This window comes from Chionomys nivalis, chromosome 8 (assembly GCF_950005125.1).
Source record: "Chionomys nivalis chromosome 8, mChiNiv1.1, whole genome shotgun sequence".
NCBI classification, from domain to species: domain Eukaryota; kingdom Metazoa; phylum Chordata; class Mammalia; order Rodentia; family Cricetidae; genus Chionomys; species Chionomys nivalis.
In genome coordinates, this window is record NC_080093.1 from 65,793,324 (window position 1) to 65,813,155 (window position 19,832).

General features: G+C 45.8%; 1 protein-coding gene and 1 pseudogene across 1 annotated transcript in view; both read right to left on the bottom strand.

Moving 5' to 3' along the window:
* The window catches only part of LOC130879898 (deleted in malignant brain tumors 1 protein-like), a 112,237-nt gene that overhangs the window by 86,344 nt on the left and 6,061 nt on the right, over nucleotides 1–19,832 (bottom strand). The window contains exons 2-4 of the mRNA XM_057778724.1: nucleotides 16,885–16,983; nucleotides 8,262–8,294; nucleotides 3,553–3,615 (exon numbers count right to left, since the gene is read on the bottom strand). Coding sequence (XP_057634707.1) covers nucleotides 3,553–3,615; nucleotides 8,262–8,294; nucleotides 16,885–16,983 — 195 coding nt within the window. The remainder of the gene's footprint in view (nucleotides 1–3,552; nucleotides 3,616–8,261; nucleotides 8,295–16,884; nucleotides 16,984–19,832) is intronic.
* On the bottom strand, nucleotides 17,714–17,919 carry LOC130879153 (40S ribosomal protein S28-like; annotated as a pseudogene).

The following is a 19,832-nucleotide window of genomic DNA, read 5'->3' on the forward strand; positions in this document are numbered from 1 at the left end:
CAGAAGGCATCAGTCCTGCACCATGCTCTCTGCTAAAAGCTCTAAAGATTCCCCAACTTAGTCCTTCGAGCAGTGGTCGAAAGAAGTGGTTTTCCCATTTTCAGAAGAAATAAGTGAAGTACAAAGAAGTGACAAGTCATTATGAGGCCCACGGGGGTTGGAGGCAGTAGAGTTAGGTCCAAGTCCAGCATCCAGGAGTTAGTGCTGAGCAGAGTGATGTCGGATGAACAGGCAGAGAGTTAGGTCCAAGCCCAGCATCCAGGAGTCAGTGCTGAGCAGAGTGATGTCGGATGAACAGGCAGAGAGTTAGGTCCAAGCCCAGCATCCAGGAGTCAGTGCTGAGCAGACTGATGTCGGATGAACAGGCAGAGAGTTAGGTCCAAGCCCTGCATCCAGGAGTCAGTGCTGAGCAGAGTGATGTCGGATGAACGGGCACAGCTTCTCACTTTCTGATTTACTCTTCATCAACCACTCAGATGAGAGTGTCAAGAATTTTAGTGATCTCTCTCTCTCTCTCTCTCTCTCTCTCTCTCTCTCTGTCTCTCTCGCTCGCTTTCTCCCTCTCGTTTGGAAGTGAACCACAAATGTAAAGTGTAAACAGCTAAGGAGTCTGAATTCGTTACAGAATTTACTTATTTATGTATTTGATACTTCTGCTCAGAAAGACAAATATGATCAGTGCCTAGCTTAGGCATCAGCAGAGAAGCTTCCTCCTGCAGCAGATGAGAACAAATGCAGAGACCCACAGCCAGATCGTATGCGGACAGTGACAGGCCGTGACCACTCAGCCCTAAGTGGTGAGTCTCTATCAAATCCCTCTCCTCAGGGCTCAGGGAACTCCAGAAAGTGGGCTGGAAAGGTTATAAGAGCCAGAAAGAATGGAGGACGCCAGGAAAACAGGACTCTAAAGCATCATGAGCAAAGCTCATATAAACTCACAGGGACAGAGGCAGCATGGAGAGGGCCTGCTCAGGTCTACACCAGGTCCTCTGTGTGTACATTACGGTTTCCAGTTTAGTGGGGTTTTTTGTTTTGTTTTGTTTGTTTGTTTGTTGGTTGGTTTGTTTGTTTTTGGGTTTTTTGGTTTTTTTCATTTTGTTGTTATTGTTTGTTTCTTTTCTTTTTTTTTCTTTTTTTGCTTTTTGAGTCAGGGTTTCTCTGTAACTTTGGAGCCTGTTCTGAAGCTCGCTCTGTAGACCAGGGTAACCTTGAACTCACACAGATGAGCCTCTCTCTGCCTCCCAAGTACTGGGATTAAAGGTGTGCTCCACCACTGCCTGGCTCAGCTTAGTGTTTTTATGGAATTCCTGGATGCGTGAAGAGTGGGTCTCAGATTTTGTGACTTCTTTTGGGCTCTTTTCCTTCTCTTTGTTTTGTCCAACTGTTACGTGATGTTTTTTGTTTTATCTTACTCTATTTTATTTTGCTACATTATTTTTTAAAAAGCATTTTAATATGGCTTCTCTCTTTTGTTTGGAAGTGGGCACACAAACATAAACTGTGAACAGCCAAGGGGTCTGCATCCATTATAGAAATTTCTTATTTATGTATTTGATATTTTTGCTGTGGAGTACTGGTGTGTGATTGTCATGCATGCTAAGCAAGCGCACTCCCCACTGATCTATATCACCAATCTCTACAGGACATTTTTGTCTGTTATAGAAATATTATATTTACTAACCTTGTAAGAAAATTTTGCAGATAAGAAAACTTGATCCTCTGAGTGGTTAAATCACAAGGTTAGAAAACTGCTAGGGGTCAGATAGTAAACAGCTCTGCTCCTACAGGGCAAAAGCTGCCATAGATAATACATAACTTACTGTTCCCATAAAACTTTATTCATAACAAGCAGGCGATGGGTTATAGTTTGCTAATGTCTCATTGTAGAGATGATTGACACAAGGCTCAGACCTGAGTTTCTTGCCTTGCCCAGGATCTTTGAACCCTCAGTCCAGGATGTGCTGATAGCTCCCTCATGCATGCCCTTTCCCCTGGGCACCATCCTTGCCCAGCTTCACGTCCCCTCTTGGGTTCCTCATGGAGAGCTCAGGCTTACTGGGTCCAAGAACTTTGACTTCTTTCTCCTCTCAAGAGAAAGACAGGGCTGGGTCCTGCTGCTCAGAGATTGGGAACCTGCCTAGCCTGAGCACCTCCTGATACACACAGAAAGAAAAGTACTGGAGAGGGTTCTGTGGGGAAGAACTTGTAGAGTTCCTGGTCTCCGCACAGACGGGGTCAGTTGGGGCCTTAGGGAGATGACAAGGACCTGGGTGGGGGGCTTGTGGCTCACTCCTGCAGTTGTGAGGCACATCAAGAAGTTCTGCAGCCGGGCGGTGGTGGCGCATGCCTTTAATCCCAGCACTTGGGAGGCAGAGGCAGGCGGATCTCTGTGAGTTCGAGACCAGCCTGGTCTACAAGAGCTAGTTCCAGGACAGGCTCCAAAACCATAGAGAAACCCTGTCTCGAAAAAAAAAAAAAAAAAAAAAAACAAAAAAAAAAAAGAAGAAGAAGAAGTTCTGCCACTTGTGAGGCAGGCAGGGAGCCCATACCTACCCTGAATTAGGCTTGGGTCTCCCAGGCTCCAAGGCCATGAGAAATAGCTTCATTATTTTCACCGCTCATCTTGTGGTGTTTTGTTTTAACATCAAACAGACTAAGACAGAAATCCTGGGGTGAACGTCCACACCCACCATCGTGTGCCAGTGCTGTCCACCTTGGAGCTTCTTGTCACCAGGACTCATGGAGAACTAAGGGTTTGGGGCATCTCCAAGGCAGGGAAGATTCCTCATTCACTATTCGGGGTATCTGGGTGCCCTTCCTCCCTGAGTCTGGAGCTCCCAGGTGGTTTTGGAGGACCATGTCCAATCTTGGCCACTATATGCCTTTTAACCCCACAGATTAGACACATTCTTCTTGAGGTATCTGCCCCGTGTGTTTTATTGGGATTGAATGACTGCAGGAACTGGGCAGGACAGAAACCTCAGTCAACACTCGGTAACCACACAAACCCTGTAGAAGAAAGGGCCTGCTTTTTAGCAGCTCTGACACACTATGAATTACACAACTCACATTTGAATTATTAAATGGCAGTTTCTATAGACGATGAGACAGCATCACCTGTACAATGATAAAGTTGGACTGTAATGGTGACTCCTGCTCACTACAACCGGAAAGAGGTGAGCCTGTGACTCACTGGCTTGGGGGAAATTAAAGTTTCTTATTTCAGATTCTTCCTTGACATTAGCCAGGTGCTCTGTTTTATTTTCTAAGTTCAAAGAGTGTGAAGTGACCCTTTGGTCATTTCTCTTTCTCTAGCACAGGCGTATCCGTTCATCTTAGACTTTTTCTTTGTGAAATGTAAAACTTTGAGTTCCAGTGTTCTTTGACAGTAATTGCAGACAGACAAACATAAGTCTGGCCAGTGTTGAGTCCAGACAACCCTAGTCCCCTTCCCCTCAAATCACACGATCTCGGGTGAAGCTGGTAGTCTCATATAATAATCTTTGCCACAACTTAACGGCAGTAAATTCAGTGACAGTGATGGGGTCCTACCTGGTGCCGTGGAACTTGAGGCCAGTTTAGAAGATGGTTGAGTTGATATGGCAGCAGGCAGAACTGGAGTAAAAGATATTTAACAATAACTGTTCATGGTGATTCAAGGACAGGTTGGTATTCAGGGCTCCCTGCGACTTCACGTGGTACAGTGTGCCTCAATTCTGAAGGCCCACTGCATAAGTGATAGAAATGCTAACCTACCCCTTAGCCACTAATCCTCCAACCCCTAGATCAATCGGTGTTCTGGATCCTGTCCCTGCTAGGCTTTAAGCCCAAATGCAGATATTCGATGTTCTTCTGTGATAATTATGTTCTAAGAATTGGTCTGATGGTACAGAACATCAAGATCTCTTATTTGCTTCTTACGGTGATTTTACTCAGTGTTCCACTACTGTAGATTTGTTAATAGGTTTTATACTACCTGTAGGCATCACACTGCCTACAGTGCTGTACTAGTGTCTACAGTTGTCAGTCTGTTTGTAGGTGTCATGTTGTCTCTAGGTTTGTACTAGTGTGTTGGTATAGCAGTGTGGGGGGTCACTAAACTGTTGTCACCCTATTAATTGTCAACTTAACAGAATCTAGAATCACCTGGAAGACAGACCTGTGAGCATGCCTATGAGATGTTGTCATAATTCCACGAATTGAGATGGGAAGATCTGCCCACTCTGGGTAGCACCATTCCCTAGGCTGGGATGCTTAACTGTGTAAGTGAAGAGAGAGAGCTGAGCAGCAGCGTGCACTCATCATTCTCTGCTTCCTGATTACTGCTGTGACCTAACCAGCTGCTCCTGCTGCCTTTATTTCCATGCCATGATGAACTACGTGAACTGAGAGCCAAGTAACCCTTTCTCCTTTAAATTGCTTTGTCACAGCAACAGAAAGAAACAAGAATCTTTTCCACCATGATGACAATACCTCTAAACTGTGACCCCAAAGAAACCCTTCCCCCTTTAAGTTGCTTCTGTCAGGTGTTCTGTCACAAGAAGAACACTAACTCGGAAATGGATCTTCCTTTTCAAGACCTTCCAGAATAAACAGAGCCTGAATGATGCTTTTCTTTTAGCTAAGTGAGACCCAGTTTAGACTTAGAAACTCTAAAACTACAAGGCAAAAGAACCCATGCATTGTTTCAGTCATTAAATGACAGCAGTTAGTTGATGTCGTAGCAAACTTGCACAACAGGCTAGCATCATGAGTGAGCAAATGTGTCTCCCTCAGAAGAAAATTTAAAACATGACATTTGCCAAAACCGAGGGAGTGTGTAAACTCCCAGAGCAACTGGTCAAATTGCTCTGAACAACTAATTATAAAACTTGTATAATCAAAACATTTTCTAATATTTTCCAAAAAATAAAAGTACCATTAGCTATCTCTTAGGCAGCTAGTGAATCTATTGCAGTGACATTCTGGAGATCATTTGCACACAGATTCAATATCCAGGGCAGGTCAGGACAAATCTCTTGAGGGCACAACTGAAAACCTACTTGTTCACCTTCTTCTATCCTGGATTAGAATGGTAACTATACATACCCAGGGGAAGCAGCGGGGAAGCAGCAGAAACAATTATGATAATAATAATAATAAATCACTCACCTAATAATATGTTTCCTGCATTTCCACCACCTAGTAATACAAATAAATCAAGATATTTCTTATTCAATTCAATTGAGTGATTTTTTTACTTGGCATATTTATTAGTCTAATGTGATAGGTCTGAAATACAAAATGGGAAATCAATTCCTGGTGAAATAATAGAGGCTCTGGGGATAAACAGGATCTGAGAAATATTTGCTGAGTTGATTGCTTTGAAGATTTTCTAGGTTAAAGCCTTTACAGGTGGCTCTTTGGAAGAACTGAGGGTAAGCCAGTCATCACAGGAACTAGGGCCACTTGTCAGTCCTGGACAGTTGTCCACTGCTGGGCACAAAGCAAGAGGATGATAACATATCCAAAACTGGGATGCAGTCTCTGCTCATGCTTCCCTCGGGGCTGAGTGGACCCTCAATGTACAATGCCATTAATCTTTTCTATACATGATTAATCATGTCATAGAATGTCATTAAATTATATCACATGTTATAACATAATACACTATGATAATTTAAGTGTAATGCATCCTAAAAACTGTATATGTCAGATTATTATATACTAATGTTGACTTATGATGCAGCTACATTATAAGTCTGAAAAAGACCATGAGCCAAAATATCTTGGGCTAAAATATCCTAAATGAAATCATGCCAAGGCAACATAAATACACACACACACACACACACAGTACTACAGATTTCAAATGATTGATAGTAAAACATGTATCTGTGATATATATGTATATATATATATGTATACATGTATATGCATGGTATACAGAAATTAGAAACATAAGAGTAATGACCACATAAGTGGTAGGGAAATAAATGGAAAATCTACCAAACAACTAACTGGCCCAGGGCTAATTACTAATTATTAGGAATTGATTATTTTTAAACCCTGAGCCTCCTGGGATTGAAAGGGTGACAGAACACTCTGTGCTTGGTAAGTGGTGTTGGCTGAGAGGAATTTATTGACTTTGTTCATTAATTATTGACTCTCATCAGAACACTACACCTATGCCTATCTTTCATCCCAGAGGTATCTGTTTGAAGCTGTTACTGACCAGAGCTGCTCTTGGCTCTCAGATGAAGTAAGGCAGCCTTCTCTCACTAACCCCTCTCCCTGAGGAGAGAGGAGAAGCAGGATAGAGGATGGGCAGGGGATTAAAGCAAAACTAGAAAGACTATCTCATATGGGAGGAGGCCAGATGGGTCATACAGAAAGTGACTGAGAGGGAGCCTCTTCTCTGTGTGCATTCAAAAGACTTCTCTCCGTGGGAGTGGGGTTTTGTCTGAGCCCTGACGATAAGAAGAATTGGGGACTGAAGGAAGAGCTGGGACAGGTCCTAATTGGAGACAGCCTAGTCTATTTCGAGGGCTATACAAAGGGTCAGAGGCAGACTGATGCTAGATGGGGAGTTTCCTCAGTGGTCAGAGACATGGGAGCCTTTGAGTGGTGCCTGCCTTAATCTAACCCCAGCACCTGCAGGATCATGAGTTTAGCTTTCACTGTATGCTACAGGCCTGTCTGACTGTATATATAGTTTACATAGCTAGAAAGATGCACCCATGCACACGCACACACATACACACACACGAACACATGTATACACACATGCAAGCACACACACACATGCACACACACACACGGGGGGGGGCGTGGAAGGAAGGGGAGGCAGAGAACACCAATGAAGCAACCTTTGGGGTTTTGTGCACAGAGACAATTATGTTGGGAGAGTAAGAGGTAAGTGGCAGCTTATGACACTGTTGTCATCACCAGGAAGAAAGATGACAAGACTCTGGGAGATGGCATTCTTGGATCTGGGAGATGCTAAGGAGTTTAGCATATATTTCGAAAGTAGAAACAGAATTTCCCTGTGTATTGGTTGTGTAGAGTGAAGAAGGAGAAGCAAGGAGGTCTTCAGTTTCTTCTGCTTAGAGACACTACTGAGCAGGAAGGAAGAGGCTACCTGTGGCATCAGCTGTCCACCAAAGCCAAACTAGACCTCATACTACCCAACCGGCTAGCACAATTCCCCTGACTAACTGGTGACCCAGTTCGTGGCAATTTGATTAATTTTCTGATTCTGTTTCATCATCAATAAAATGGAAATTTAAAAAGTACCTAATTCATGGGGGGTTTGTGAAAATTAAATAAGTCATGCATAGAAAGTGTTTAGAATTAAATCATTTAGTACTGAAGTCAGGAACCTCTGCCTCCGTCCTACCTCACAGCCAGCAATCCACCCTCCACCCTGTCCCGTGTGTGTGTGTGTGTGTATGTGTCTGTGTGTGTGTGTGTGTATGTGCGCATGCACCTGAGCCAGAAGCTGATAGTGATATCAGTGTCTTCATCCATCATCCATCCCTCTCCGTGTTTTTGGTTTTGTTGAGCCAGGGTCTCCCACTGAACCTGAAGCTCATCAATTCAGCTAGACTGACTCTGACTGGCCAATGAGCTAGAGATCTGCCTATCTACAACCTCTTGGCACTGGGGTTCCAGGTACCCACCACCAAGCCCAGCTTTTTTTTTTTTTCATGTGAGTGCTAGGACTTCACGCTTGTGCAGGGGAAGTTTACACCAACTGAACTGTCACCCAGCTCCAGAACCTGATTTTGCAAGAGAAATTTTATGTGGAAATAGACAGGTCATGGCTTCATGACTGCCTGTGTTTAGTTTCATGTTGGCCCCAGCTATTTCCTCAATACCGTGACGCCATTTGGCCTGTGAAACTTAAATATTCCCAAAAGAGTTCTGGCCTCTGAACTAAAGATTCAAATAAGCCTGAGGGTGAAGCTCCCACCCACAACTGTCACACGCATCAGTGACAATGGCACTTGTTACCACAAGTCTGTGACCTTCAGCTGAGACTCACTGTGAGGTGGGTGTTTTGTCTCTACTCTCAGAAGGTCATACATGGCCTGTTGTGACTACTGGCACTAACGAGGTGGCAGAAATGGAACCTAAACCGTCTGCTGCCAAACTCCTGAGCGAGGGCTGGCTGAGCACAGAGTATACAGCACGTCCTCTCCAAATCTGGCTCAGCAAGGGTTAAGAAGTCAGCATCAAATGAGGGTGATGAAGAGTTTCAACATGAAAACACCTCCTACCTTGGGGCCCCACCAGTGGCTCCTGGCCATTCCCTGCAGGGAGAGGGGTTGAGAATTAAGCGGCTGTTGGAACAGAAAAGAGCTAATGACGGGTCAGATCCTTTCCCCAGCTATTTGCCTCAAATAGTTCAGAAGAACAGTCATTAAATGATCCTACGAACCATTCAAGAAATCACCCCACCTTCTTAATGGGGGAGGAATGAATTTTGCTTTAACCGCAAGGCCCTTGGGAAGATGAAAAATGGTAAATATTGCAGAACAAATCAGACTTGAATAACTGGCACAAAAATTAAGCTAATTATTTAGAAGGAATAAAGCGAGCCAAGAGCCACAAACATTTTCTACTTAACATCAGGAATATTTTGAAGTTTATTTTTAAATTTTGTTTATTTTAAAAATATTCCTTTATTTTTATTTTATTTTATAAGTATGAGTTATTTGACTGTGTATATGCATGTGCATGGCATGGCCTGATGCCCACAAGAGGTCAGAAGAGGGTGCAGGACCCTCTGAAATTAGATGGTTGTAAGCTGTCGTGTGGGTGCTGGGAACAGAGCCCAAATCCTCTGCTAAGGCAGCCAGTGCTCTTAACAACTGAGTTATCTTTCCAGTTTTTCTATTTTTTAATTGTGTGTGTGTGTATTTGTATATGCATGTGGGTACAGTGCCTATGGAGGCCAGAAGAGGCTGTTAGAACACCTGGATCTGAAGTTAGACACCTTTGTGAGCCTCCCAACATGGGTGCTGGGAAGTGAACTTAGATTTCTGTAAGGGCAGTACATGTTCTTAACTGCTGAGTCACCTCTCCAACCCTGGGTAATATCTCAGTGGCTCAGGAATGCAGACATTGTGGCCACTGGAATACACCAACGGATGGCCACTCCCACTTAATCCTTTAACATTAAACCAGAGTCCCCTCCCATTTGGTATACAGATGTATCTTGGCATTGATAATGTGCCAAAAATTAGTTCTGTGACTGGTGGAAACCTAGAGTTATGTCGCATCCCTAGACAAGTGGTTCTAAGCTACGGGCAATTTGCTTTGCAAAGTGACACAGTAAAAGATGTCTTGGCTGTCACAACCACATTGAGGTTGTGGGCGAGTAGAGACCAGGAATGCTATAAAACAACCCCAAAGCCCAGGGCAGCCCACCCACCACCAAGACTGACCCAAATGTCCACAAGGCTGGGAGGAGAAGCCCAGCCCCCCACATTGACCTCGATACTCTCTACTTCCTCAAAGATTTGTAAGTACCGATCCTTTCCCGTGAACTCAAAATCAGCAGGACAAACTAAAGCTATTCTAGGTCACAATTGTATTTGTGTGCGTATGTGTACTGGGGCACATGTGTTGGGGGCAGAGCTCAGCTCCTATCCACCTTGTTTCCTAGGCCAGGGTCTGGCCAGTGAGCACATGCCACTGCTCCTGGCTTTCTTACATGGGATCTTGGGATCAAGTTCAGGTCCACACGCTTACAGGGCAATCTCTTTACTAACTGAGCTATCTCACCAGCTCTATTTTTTTGAGACAAGATTCCTCCTCTCCCCTGCTCCCCTGTGAACCAATCTAGCCTGGAATGCACTAGGTAACATGGGCTGGCCTTGAACTTTAGCTGTCTTCTCCCTCCCACAGCCGCCACAGTGCTGTGCAGCCACAGTGCTGTGCACCGCTGGACTTGGTTTGCCTTGCGAGTATTAACGGGAAAATTTTATCTTTATTCTTCACAGTGCCCTTGAATGAGACACCTCACTGGTGGGTCAGGTTATCCCTGTATGGGATGTCTCGGAATCCTTATAATGAAACTGCTCGTGTCTGTCACTATGTTTTCTGTGTAAAATCCACCTCGACATCTGGTGTTTGAAAATCCTGAGCTCAAGGCCTGAGCACTTACTCTACTTGTGTCTCTTTTATGTCTGGCCAACCCACGCAGCAGGGCCAATCTGTGGCTGCAGATGTGGATATAAAGGTTCCTTGGGCTGGATAGATGGCTCAGCTGTTAAAGGTTAGACTCACAGCCAAATGTAAAGGTTCCAAAGGGATTGGTGTGGATGCGATCTTGATAAGATGTGCGCTGTTGGAGGGAGAGATGGCTCTTACCTTCACAGATGACACTGGCATCTTCTCCAGGACCACAGTTATGCAGGTACCAGCCAGCATGAGGGCACTGCCCCAAAAAACTCTCTGTCCCAGTACAGCCCATCTCATCCAGCAGAAACTTGCCTGGGCCATCACCAAACCGTGCCTCGATGGGGGCTTCGAGGGCACGCCCACAGTTCAGCTGTCGGCACACCACGTGGGCTTCACGCAGGTCCCATTGGTCATCACAAACCCTGCCCCAGTGGCCATGGTAGAAAACTTCTACTCGCCCAGAGCATCTTCCTGACCCATTGGCGAGCTGCAACTGTGGCCAGTCTTTAAAGATACGAAAGCATCGCTGGAAGAAAGCTACTCCACTTGGACCAGTTTGCCTAATCACACAGCACGCCCTCACTATACAACAACACATTTGAGCAGATGGCACAGGGGATCCTATTGCTAACAAGGTGGGCCTGATCCTTCTTAGCACAAAGGTCATAATCTAGCAACAGAGGTGAATTCTTCCCCATTCCCACTGAGTTGGGACCCACAGGAAGAGCTGTGAGAAGTATCTAGCACATTTAATTCTTAAGGTGTATACCAGTGGCAATAACTCCCACTTTTCTAAAGTGAGCCACTTTAATCTAGAATTAAATGGAGATCTGCAAGAATGCCAAGTGCCAGCAAGCAAAGGTGGTGGTGTTCATAATGGTTTGAGAGTGGGTAATGAATAGTTGGGGTGGAGATGTCTTTTTTAAGTAACAATGGACTCAAGACTTGGAGAGGAGTGGGAAGGAATTGTACCAAGAACACCTATGAAGTGGGTAGAGTGTTCTCCAACATGGTAAGAAAAACAAAACAATCTAAACAAAGTCCATAGAGTGTTATTAATGGGGTGAATGCATAGAGTCTTTGGTGACATCATTCTATTAAGTAAGATTTGTATGGCTAAAGATTCACCCACTAGTTAGAAAACCTTACCAGATCACATCCCATAAATGGCCAGGAAACCATGACTCACCACCAGGAAACGGTGTTAAGAGTTCAGCATCTAAGAGCAAAGATAAATAAACAGGAGTCACTTCCACACAAAAGAGCCCACCTAAGTACACTGTGTGTGTGGCATCTCACAAAGTAGACATTAGCTGGCACCAGGATGGCATGTGGGAAGGAGGTGTGTGTGCAGTAGGATCTGATCAGTGAAAACTGACGCTGAGTTCAGGCTCTCAGAGTCACAAAGGTATTGACTTCCAGAAGGCAGCAGGATCCAAGGCACAGAAAAGAGCATTCCTGTGGTCATTACAAAGGAGTACATCAAGAGACTTGCTTGTTGGATAAGCAAGGCTTTCCTCTTTCCGCCATTAGCATGTGGCAGAGGAATTGAAGGCACACATTACTCTTGGGACTCCCCTCTCTGTCTTGTGTGTCTGAAGTTAGGACTCTCCTTACTCAGTCTGAATTGAGTTGCATCTTAGAGTTAAAATTTGCCAACCCAGATTCATTGTCTCCTCCAGAATTCTCTGAAATACGTTTGAGCAACAGCAATAATGCAGTTTGGGGATGAAATACTACCTGCGTGGTTAAAGCCAAGGAGCCTCTTCATTTTCCTTGCTTTTGGTGGGTCCTTATGTTTGTCTTCTGCCCTCCCCTGCCCCCCCCACGTGGGTTATGGTAGCAAATACAGTCAGATGTCTGGGGGAGCATGTGGGTGCTCTATTAAAGACATGCTAAAGTCTTTGCTCTTACCAAAATCTCTTGAAGTTTCACTTTCTGTGAGAATGTTTTCAGATTCTACAAGGAAGAAAAGAAGATAGAACACAAGGTGAGTCTATGGGAAGGGATAAACATTGCAGTGTTCTGTCTTGCTGAATGGCTTGCTGTTGCCCTGGTACCCTGTCCCCAGCAGAAAGCTCAGCCTAGAATTAGTTACATGGGGCTAGTTCAGAAAAGCCGATGCTATCTAGGAAGGAGAGTTCATTTACCTTTGTTCGGTGTTTGTGGGGATGTCAGTGTGAACTGTGTGCAGGGTTTGCCCAGGTCTTTCAGAGAGGGTTGGCTTGCCTAGCTTCTCAGCTTGGAGTTGGAGCTGGGTGGCCACACATTAAATAGGCACATTTTCTTAAGGGATTTATGCTACCAGGTACTGAGTATTTCAAATGCTGTTTCATACTGAAATAAATGCAATCTTGTCTAAAAATAAAAAAAAAAAAGAAAGAAATGCAAGTTTGGTATCCTTTAGACTTTGAAAGCAAATGAGATTCCAGAGTCTCTGCTGAAGGCAGGCAACCCTGGGGTCCTGATGTTTGACAAGGCAACTGATTCTCTAGTCAGAATTTGTTCTCTTGCTGATAAGTTAACTACTCCCCCCGCCCCCATTAGCGGTGGGTGGAGTTTCTCCCTGTACCTGGGGATCTTGTCAAGGGTGTGTGCATGTTCTGGTGCTAAGCAGATGCTATGGACGAGACTACTAACAGAGCAACACTGACCACTGTGGATGCTCACACGTTTCGCTAAGGTTCAGGGCACCTTTGCATATTTGGTGGACATCATATATGGCTAGCTCAGGTCCAAATGCATGCTATTGATCAAGAAGGCATTCCTCTTGACCTTGACTTAATTTTGCTCCTTAATTTTGGTTTCTTTGGTTTCTAAACAAGAACAATAAAGCAAACCCACCTGAGTGATAAGGATGGGGTGAAAGATGGATGCAAAGTGCTTACAGAACAGCAAAGTGCCCCGTGCGCATGATTTATGCTTTGAGGCAGTCTCTTCGGCAAAACCAGTCAGACATTTGTTTCTAGAAATCATGCCAGGCAAGCTATGATTCAAATTCTAATTCAACAGACCCACCAAAATAACACATTTACAAATCAACTTCAATCAGTAGAAAAGAAAAGCAGATGGGGCTGGAGAGTAGGCTCAGAGGTTAAGGCTGCTCTTCCAGAGGTACAGTGTTCAGTTCACAGCAAGCACATTGTGGCGCATAAACCATTTATAATAACGAGATCTGGTGCCCTCTTCTGGCCTGCAAGCATACATGCAGACAGAACGCTATATACTTAATAAATAAATCGAGAGGGAGAGAGGGAGGGAGGGAGGTAGGGAAGAAGGGAGGGAGGGAGGGAGGGAGGGAGGGAGGGAGGGAGGGAGGGAGGGAGGGAGAGAGAGAGAGAAAATCAGATGAAATCATTGGGAAGTGCTGGGTCTAAGCTGACACTTAGATAAGGAGTTGCAGACAATTTCCCGCCACTATGAAAGTAACTATTAATCAATCAACTTTCAATGCATTATTAATTTATGATTAGTTGCTAACATCAATATCTCCACCTGCACCTGCTCGATTCTAAAGCTTCTGTGCTATTGTCAGCTGGTACTGGAAGAGTTTGTAGTGGAGAGTCATTCTGTGCCTTATATGAGGTTTAACAGTGTCCCTGGAGGCTACCACAGATACCAGAGGCATTCCCACCACCCCCTTCCCGTGTGACAATCAAATTTGCTTCTTAGGGCACAAAATCAACTCCAACTGAGAACAACCACAAAAGGATATACTTGAGAAGGGATTTTAAGTCCCCCAAAGCAAGGTTTATACTTATGCTAATTTGCTAGCTAGACTGCTTTCAGCCCTTCCCTCTCAGGGTACATGGCCCAAGAATGTGTAGCCTGGGAGAGCAGCCAAGTCCTCCTTCTGCCCACCCAGGCTGCTCAGAGCACCCACACGAGGCCAGCATGAATTCTGCCCCATAGTGGCAGGACTGTGGGCTCATTGGAAATGCTTTTAGAAGCGGGTGGCCCAGTTCGACTTTAAAGCAGGTCTCAGAATAAGGATAATCGGGGGAACTTTCTCCTGCAGGCTGGAGAGATACCTTAGGAACGGCAGTTTCATGGGCCAGAACTCCTCTATACTTCCTGCAGTGGGAAAGACCCTGGCCATGACAGAGCTCATGACATCAACAGTCACCAAGAATGAGACATGCTGCTTTCTGGTGGCAGTGGGCATGTGCAAGGAGGCCATTAGACCATCCCATGGAGTCAGAGACATTTTGGTCCCTGCTAGATCTCCCAAGCCTTCTATGGAAAAGGCTTGTGAGGTGAGTACTTAGCTTTTGGCCAGGGGATGAAGCCTTAGTTCCTGCTTCCTAGAAGGCTGAACCTTGAAATGTGAGCAGAGGAAATTGGGAGAGGAGTCTCTGGTTCACCAGTTAGCAACTGGTAAGTGGGAGGGAGGCTTTCTTCTCTCTTCCACCCAACTCTACACCTTGTTTTAGCATCCACAGCTGCTTCACCGGGGCCAGAACTACTCTGTCTCTAGGAGCTTGATTCCCCCAAAAGCAGAATTTTAGAGACCATGTTATTGACAGTCTGGCTCTCGGGATATAGGGCAGGGTACTGGGTCACCATGATTACCATCCCAATGATCGCTCCCATTTAGTTAGGAAAAGGCTCAAAGATAGGCAGTGTCACACCAAGCACAGAGAGATGAGTGTGGGGAAAGGACCAGTAGAGGGTCACCTTGGGGTGCCTCCTCACAATTCCACAGGGCCCATAATTAGAAGGGGCCCACCCTTCGCAGATGCTCTGCTGTCCCTATGTAGAAACTGCTCATAGCTCTCATGCTAGGACCCACAAATCACATAACCTTGCAGCTGGCCTGAGAGTTTCCATTTCCAGTCTGTGTCACTCTAGTGCCACCTAAGGGGATGCCAGAGGACTCGGGTAGAATAAGAGGTCCACATTCAGCTACTTCTCAAACCCCATGAAGGAGAGGCTCCACACAAGTGTCATTCTGGAAGGCACCTGGGACCATGAGCAGACAAGACTTTTGATCCCACAAGACAATATGTTACAAGAGTTTCCTTTGGGTCGGGGAGAAAGGAGAATGATTGGCTAAAGTGAAAAATCAAGTCTTGGGGAAGATGGAAAGTGATTTACCGGAGCAGACGACACCAACGTCTTCCTCGTGCCCACAGTTGTGGATGAACCAGCCAGCGTGAGAACACTGGCCCAGGGAGACCTCAGTCCCAGAGCACTGCACATCATCCAGAAGAATGGGGCCAGAGCCCTGGCCGAAGGGGGCCTCTCCCAGGGTGGGCACGGCGACCCCGCAGCCCAACTGCTGGCACACGACCTGTGCTTCCTTCTCGTCCCACAGATCGTCGCATACTGTGCCCCACACGCCTTCAAAATACACTTCCACTCGACCAGAACACCTGTTAGAACCTTCCACGAGCTGCACAGGAAGCCAGTCTTCGGGAGAAAGGTAGTCCCCACCCCCACCTGAGTGTTGGTGAATATAGAGTCCACTTCCCCACCAACTACCCAGGAGTACCTGTGTTCCCAGCACATGGCTAAAACCCCTTACATGGACAACTTTGCAAAGCTCTCAGATACCTTGCAGGGTACTATTGTCCCCATTGTACCAGGGAGGAAAAGATGACAGTAGCAACAGCTTCCTGGTGTTAGAACATTGACTAATGAGGACCAGAACGGGACTCCATATCTCCCTGGATCCTCATTTAAGATAGAATTATCCCAAGTTGAGGTCCTGTTGTGATGGGAAGCCACAAGGCTTCGCTTTGATCTTGGCGATCCTTTTTTCCTTCTGTGCCCCAACCTCCACCCGCTCCAGCAAGATAATCGTCATCTACGAAGACAGAAACTACCCAACTCTGGCCACTCGATATTTCAGTCTAAGAATTTGGATTCTTGGGTCATTTCTGTTGTGCTCTGTGGTGTCGGGTGAAGGGTGGCGGGCAAAGGCAAATGCTTGGGGAGTGCATTCCGCTGCACAAGGACAGGGCTGCCCTCCACTGTCACTTGGCACTCACATATTTGCCTGCCAGCACTTTGCTGGGTGCCTACTGCCTGTCCCAGCGTTCTCAGGGGGAAGCGAGTTCTGCTAAGACAGTGGCTAGAAACCCACCCAAGGTAGGGCTTGACTTGGTCAATCACTAGCTATGCAAATCTATCAATGTGGGCCACTTAGCTTCTCTTTTCCTCTTCTGCAAAAGAAAGCAGTGCATACCTCGGAGGGTGATCGTGAGGCAGAGGCAGGTGCAATGCCTGGCACAGAGGGGGTACTTAGGGGCTTTTATTATCTCCATTTTATGAACCAGTAATTGACAGATAAGAATTGTTCTGCATTCCCAAAACTACTGAGGGAGAGCTGTGGGAAGGGAAGAGCGGAATGCTATCACCCCTTCCCAGTCACCACAGAGCAGGGCTGTCCTGGGTCCCATCTCTGAGAGAAACTGTTCAACAAATTTTAAAACAGTCTTGAGTGATTCCCATGTAGTCCAACATTTAAGAATTCTCTCCACCACTAATTCACAAGAACCATGGAGGCCGAGAAGGTTCTGGCAGTCTCTTTCTTGTTAGGCACACACAGCACTGGGGTATTCTTATGTCTGAGGATAAGTGACTGCTCATCCTACTGTGTTTAAACTGTCCATCCCCAAGGGCTTTGGTGACCTTCCACCTCAAGGTACCCTTACTCCCTTGACCGTCTTTCTGCAGGCCACCCACAGGCCTTGTCTGGTGAGAACTCACCGTCTTGCTGCTCCACAGACATGCCTTGAATGGGGCTTCTCTTAGGCTTCCCCTTCCCCAGCTTTGCTCCGGATCCTCTGATGTCCCTCCTGTAGCAAGCTGAGATGTATCCGCCATGTTAGAGCCCTGCAGGGACCCTGAACACAGCCAACCCAGGTCCCATGGAAACCTCCTGGGTCTTGCTCCAAACCCACCACTTCCCAGGCACAGCAGAGACTGGGAATCTGAATTTGCAGCCACCCAGAGCAGGGATGCCACCGGGAAAGGACCAGGTGCTCTGGAATCCATTTTCCTGAAGCTCCTGCCTTGAGATGCATTTGATCTTAAAATTCCCCTTTTCTGTCAGTTCTGTGTTAATTTCAGCTGACAGTTTTGCAAAGTTCCTGCACCACCAGACTGGGGTGGAACTTGCACCTGAACATTCCAGACTCTGGATATATAAATGCCAAGGCCTGGCGTGAGGCTTCCGTGCAAACAAGTTTGTGGCTCAGTAAACTTTATCCTGATTTTCTAGCCATCTATAGTTAATGCTGAATTTTTGTGAAGGAAGTGACAGTTTACACAGAAATTTCACTATACTTCCAGTTAATCTATTGTTTCTAACACTTCTTGGACTTTTTTTTTTGTTTTGTTTTGTTTTGTTTTTACAATTTTTCCTACTTAAAAGTTTTCCTATTCTTATTTTCATTACCTCTTTTTCCTCATTTGAGAAGATCTTTAGAATCATTTTTCTTAAATTTACATTAAAAAAAAACAATACAAATGTTTTATTTAATAGTTGCAGGTCATCGTGGGCCAAGTGGTGGATACTTAGGACCCAGCATGAAGGTCAGCGCAACCTCTGAGCCTCCCTTTCTGACTCCAATGGGGTGAGCACATCTCCCTCTCGAATGGTACCATTGACGTTTTGGGTGACAGAGTGGTGTCATCCATAAATTCCACACGTACCTGTGTGCACTGTCCCTGTGAACCGGGCCTGCCCAGCTCTTTGGTTACCCTAGCCAGCTTGATGGGCTGCACGTGCCTAGTGTCCATGGTGGCAGCAATCAGGTGGAAAGCTTACATTGTTTTGTTTTTTAATTCTTTCTTTCCCTCCTTCCTTCCTTCCTTCTTTATTTATTTATTTTGGACAATGCCACTCCATGTAACCATGGCTGGCCTTAACTTTACAAAATCTGCATACCTCTGTCTCCAAAGCACTGGGATTAAAGGCCTGGCCCTGGTTTTTGTCTTTTAAAGGTCAGCTTGGTTATAAGAAGGTATTTATTTGGTTTCTACTAGAATTAAAAAAGCAGGGTTGTTGTTGGTGTTATTGTTGTGTTTTGTTGTGTTGTTTTAAACTGATTCCTGACTCTTCCTGGCCAGGAGCAATAACTTTTCTCTGACATCATTAATTGCAAGCCAGGACTGTCCCCACAGTGGTCCCCTAGTGAGTTTACCTGTCATTCAGCCCACTCTCTGCTTTAGCCATTGGGAGGTGGCTCCCTGCTCAGTAGAGCACAAAGAACCCAAGCCTATGGTACTGTTGGGTCGGGGTAATTTTACAATAGCCTAACTAATGGCCAGGTGTCTATAGAGAGAGCCTGCTGTGCTTTGACATTGGGTAATGCCCTGGAACATACCAAGGGTGACCCCGTCCTTTGTCCTCTTCACAGATGAGCAACCACGTGAGGCAGTGGACAATGCACTGAGCAGAGGTCGGAGTCAGGCTGCCAGAGATGACAGAGCTCTCAGGGTCGGTACTGCTGGCCTTTCTGCAGTGCTCCTAGCGTGTGCAGTGCTCCTGGCGTGGGCAGTGCTCCTAGCGTGTGCAGTGCTCCTGGCGTGTGCAGTGCTCCTGGCGTGTGCAGTGCTCCTGGCGTGCCCCCTTGAGTCTAAGTAGTCTCCATTCCCTGTTCTGAGCTGGTTGGGAGAGGCTCTGCCATTGTTAGTATTCGTGTGTAACAGATGAGAAGTCAGACACAGAGGCCTGGGCAGGGTGAGCCCGTGGTTGGACATGCAGCCTCTGGCGCATCTGGTCTCCAGAACATCCTCTTTATCTTGTCCACACCCCGGCTTGGCTTTTGTTCTGGCTCTCTTCCTCCCAGACACTGCAGCAGGTCAGGCTTTCCCCCTTTACATTTACCCAGTCTTTCCCACAGGGCCCCTTGAGACAGTCTGGAATAACCCCTAACTCTCCATCCTCCTGCCTCAGCCTCCTGAGGTTGGCCCCATGCCTGGCACCAATTACTTTTCATCAATAGTATTAAAGCTTTGGGTATATTTTAGGCCTTAACTCTCTTTTGAGACAAGGTCTCACTATGGAGCCATGGCTGAACTCAAACTCATAGGGATCTGCTCACCTCTGCCTCCTAACTGCCCGGATTGAAAGAGTGAGCCATTGAACCCAGACTCAACATTTTGAAAATATTACATACTTGTCATCTCGTTAGGAACCGTCCATTGTGTGCTAGTTAGGCCTAGCAAGTGACCAGGATTATAGGTGGTCATAGGAAAGAAGAAAAAGGAGGAAGGGAAGGAGATAGGAAGGAAGAAGAATAGTAACGGATCTCTATTGCTATTGAATAAACACGTGGCCATCCAGAATAAAGAGGTGTAAGTGTATGTGTGCTTCTGTGTGTCTATGTGTGTGCTTGTGTCTCTCTGTCTGTCTTCACTGTTGTTAATTCAGTCACTTTCCCTAACTTAATTTCTCTTCCACTCTAGACCTTGTCACCTGCCTACTCATAAAAAATCACATTAGCATCATTTTGATGACTGTGCTAGGCCCTAATTATCTACTAGATAAAGACAAAAGTTCTTAGCCTGAGTTTTAAAACCCTCTGTAATTAGATCACAGCTTGCTTCCCAGCTCCGGTCTTATTGGTAGGTTGTTCTTCCCCTCAGAAAGAAACCTCATCTTGTCCACCTCTAGAACTTTTCTTGAACTATTAAAATTCCCACAGATG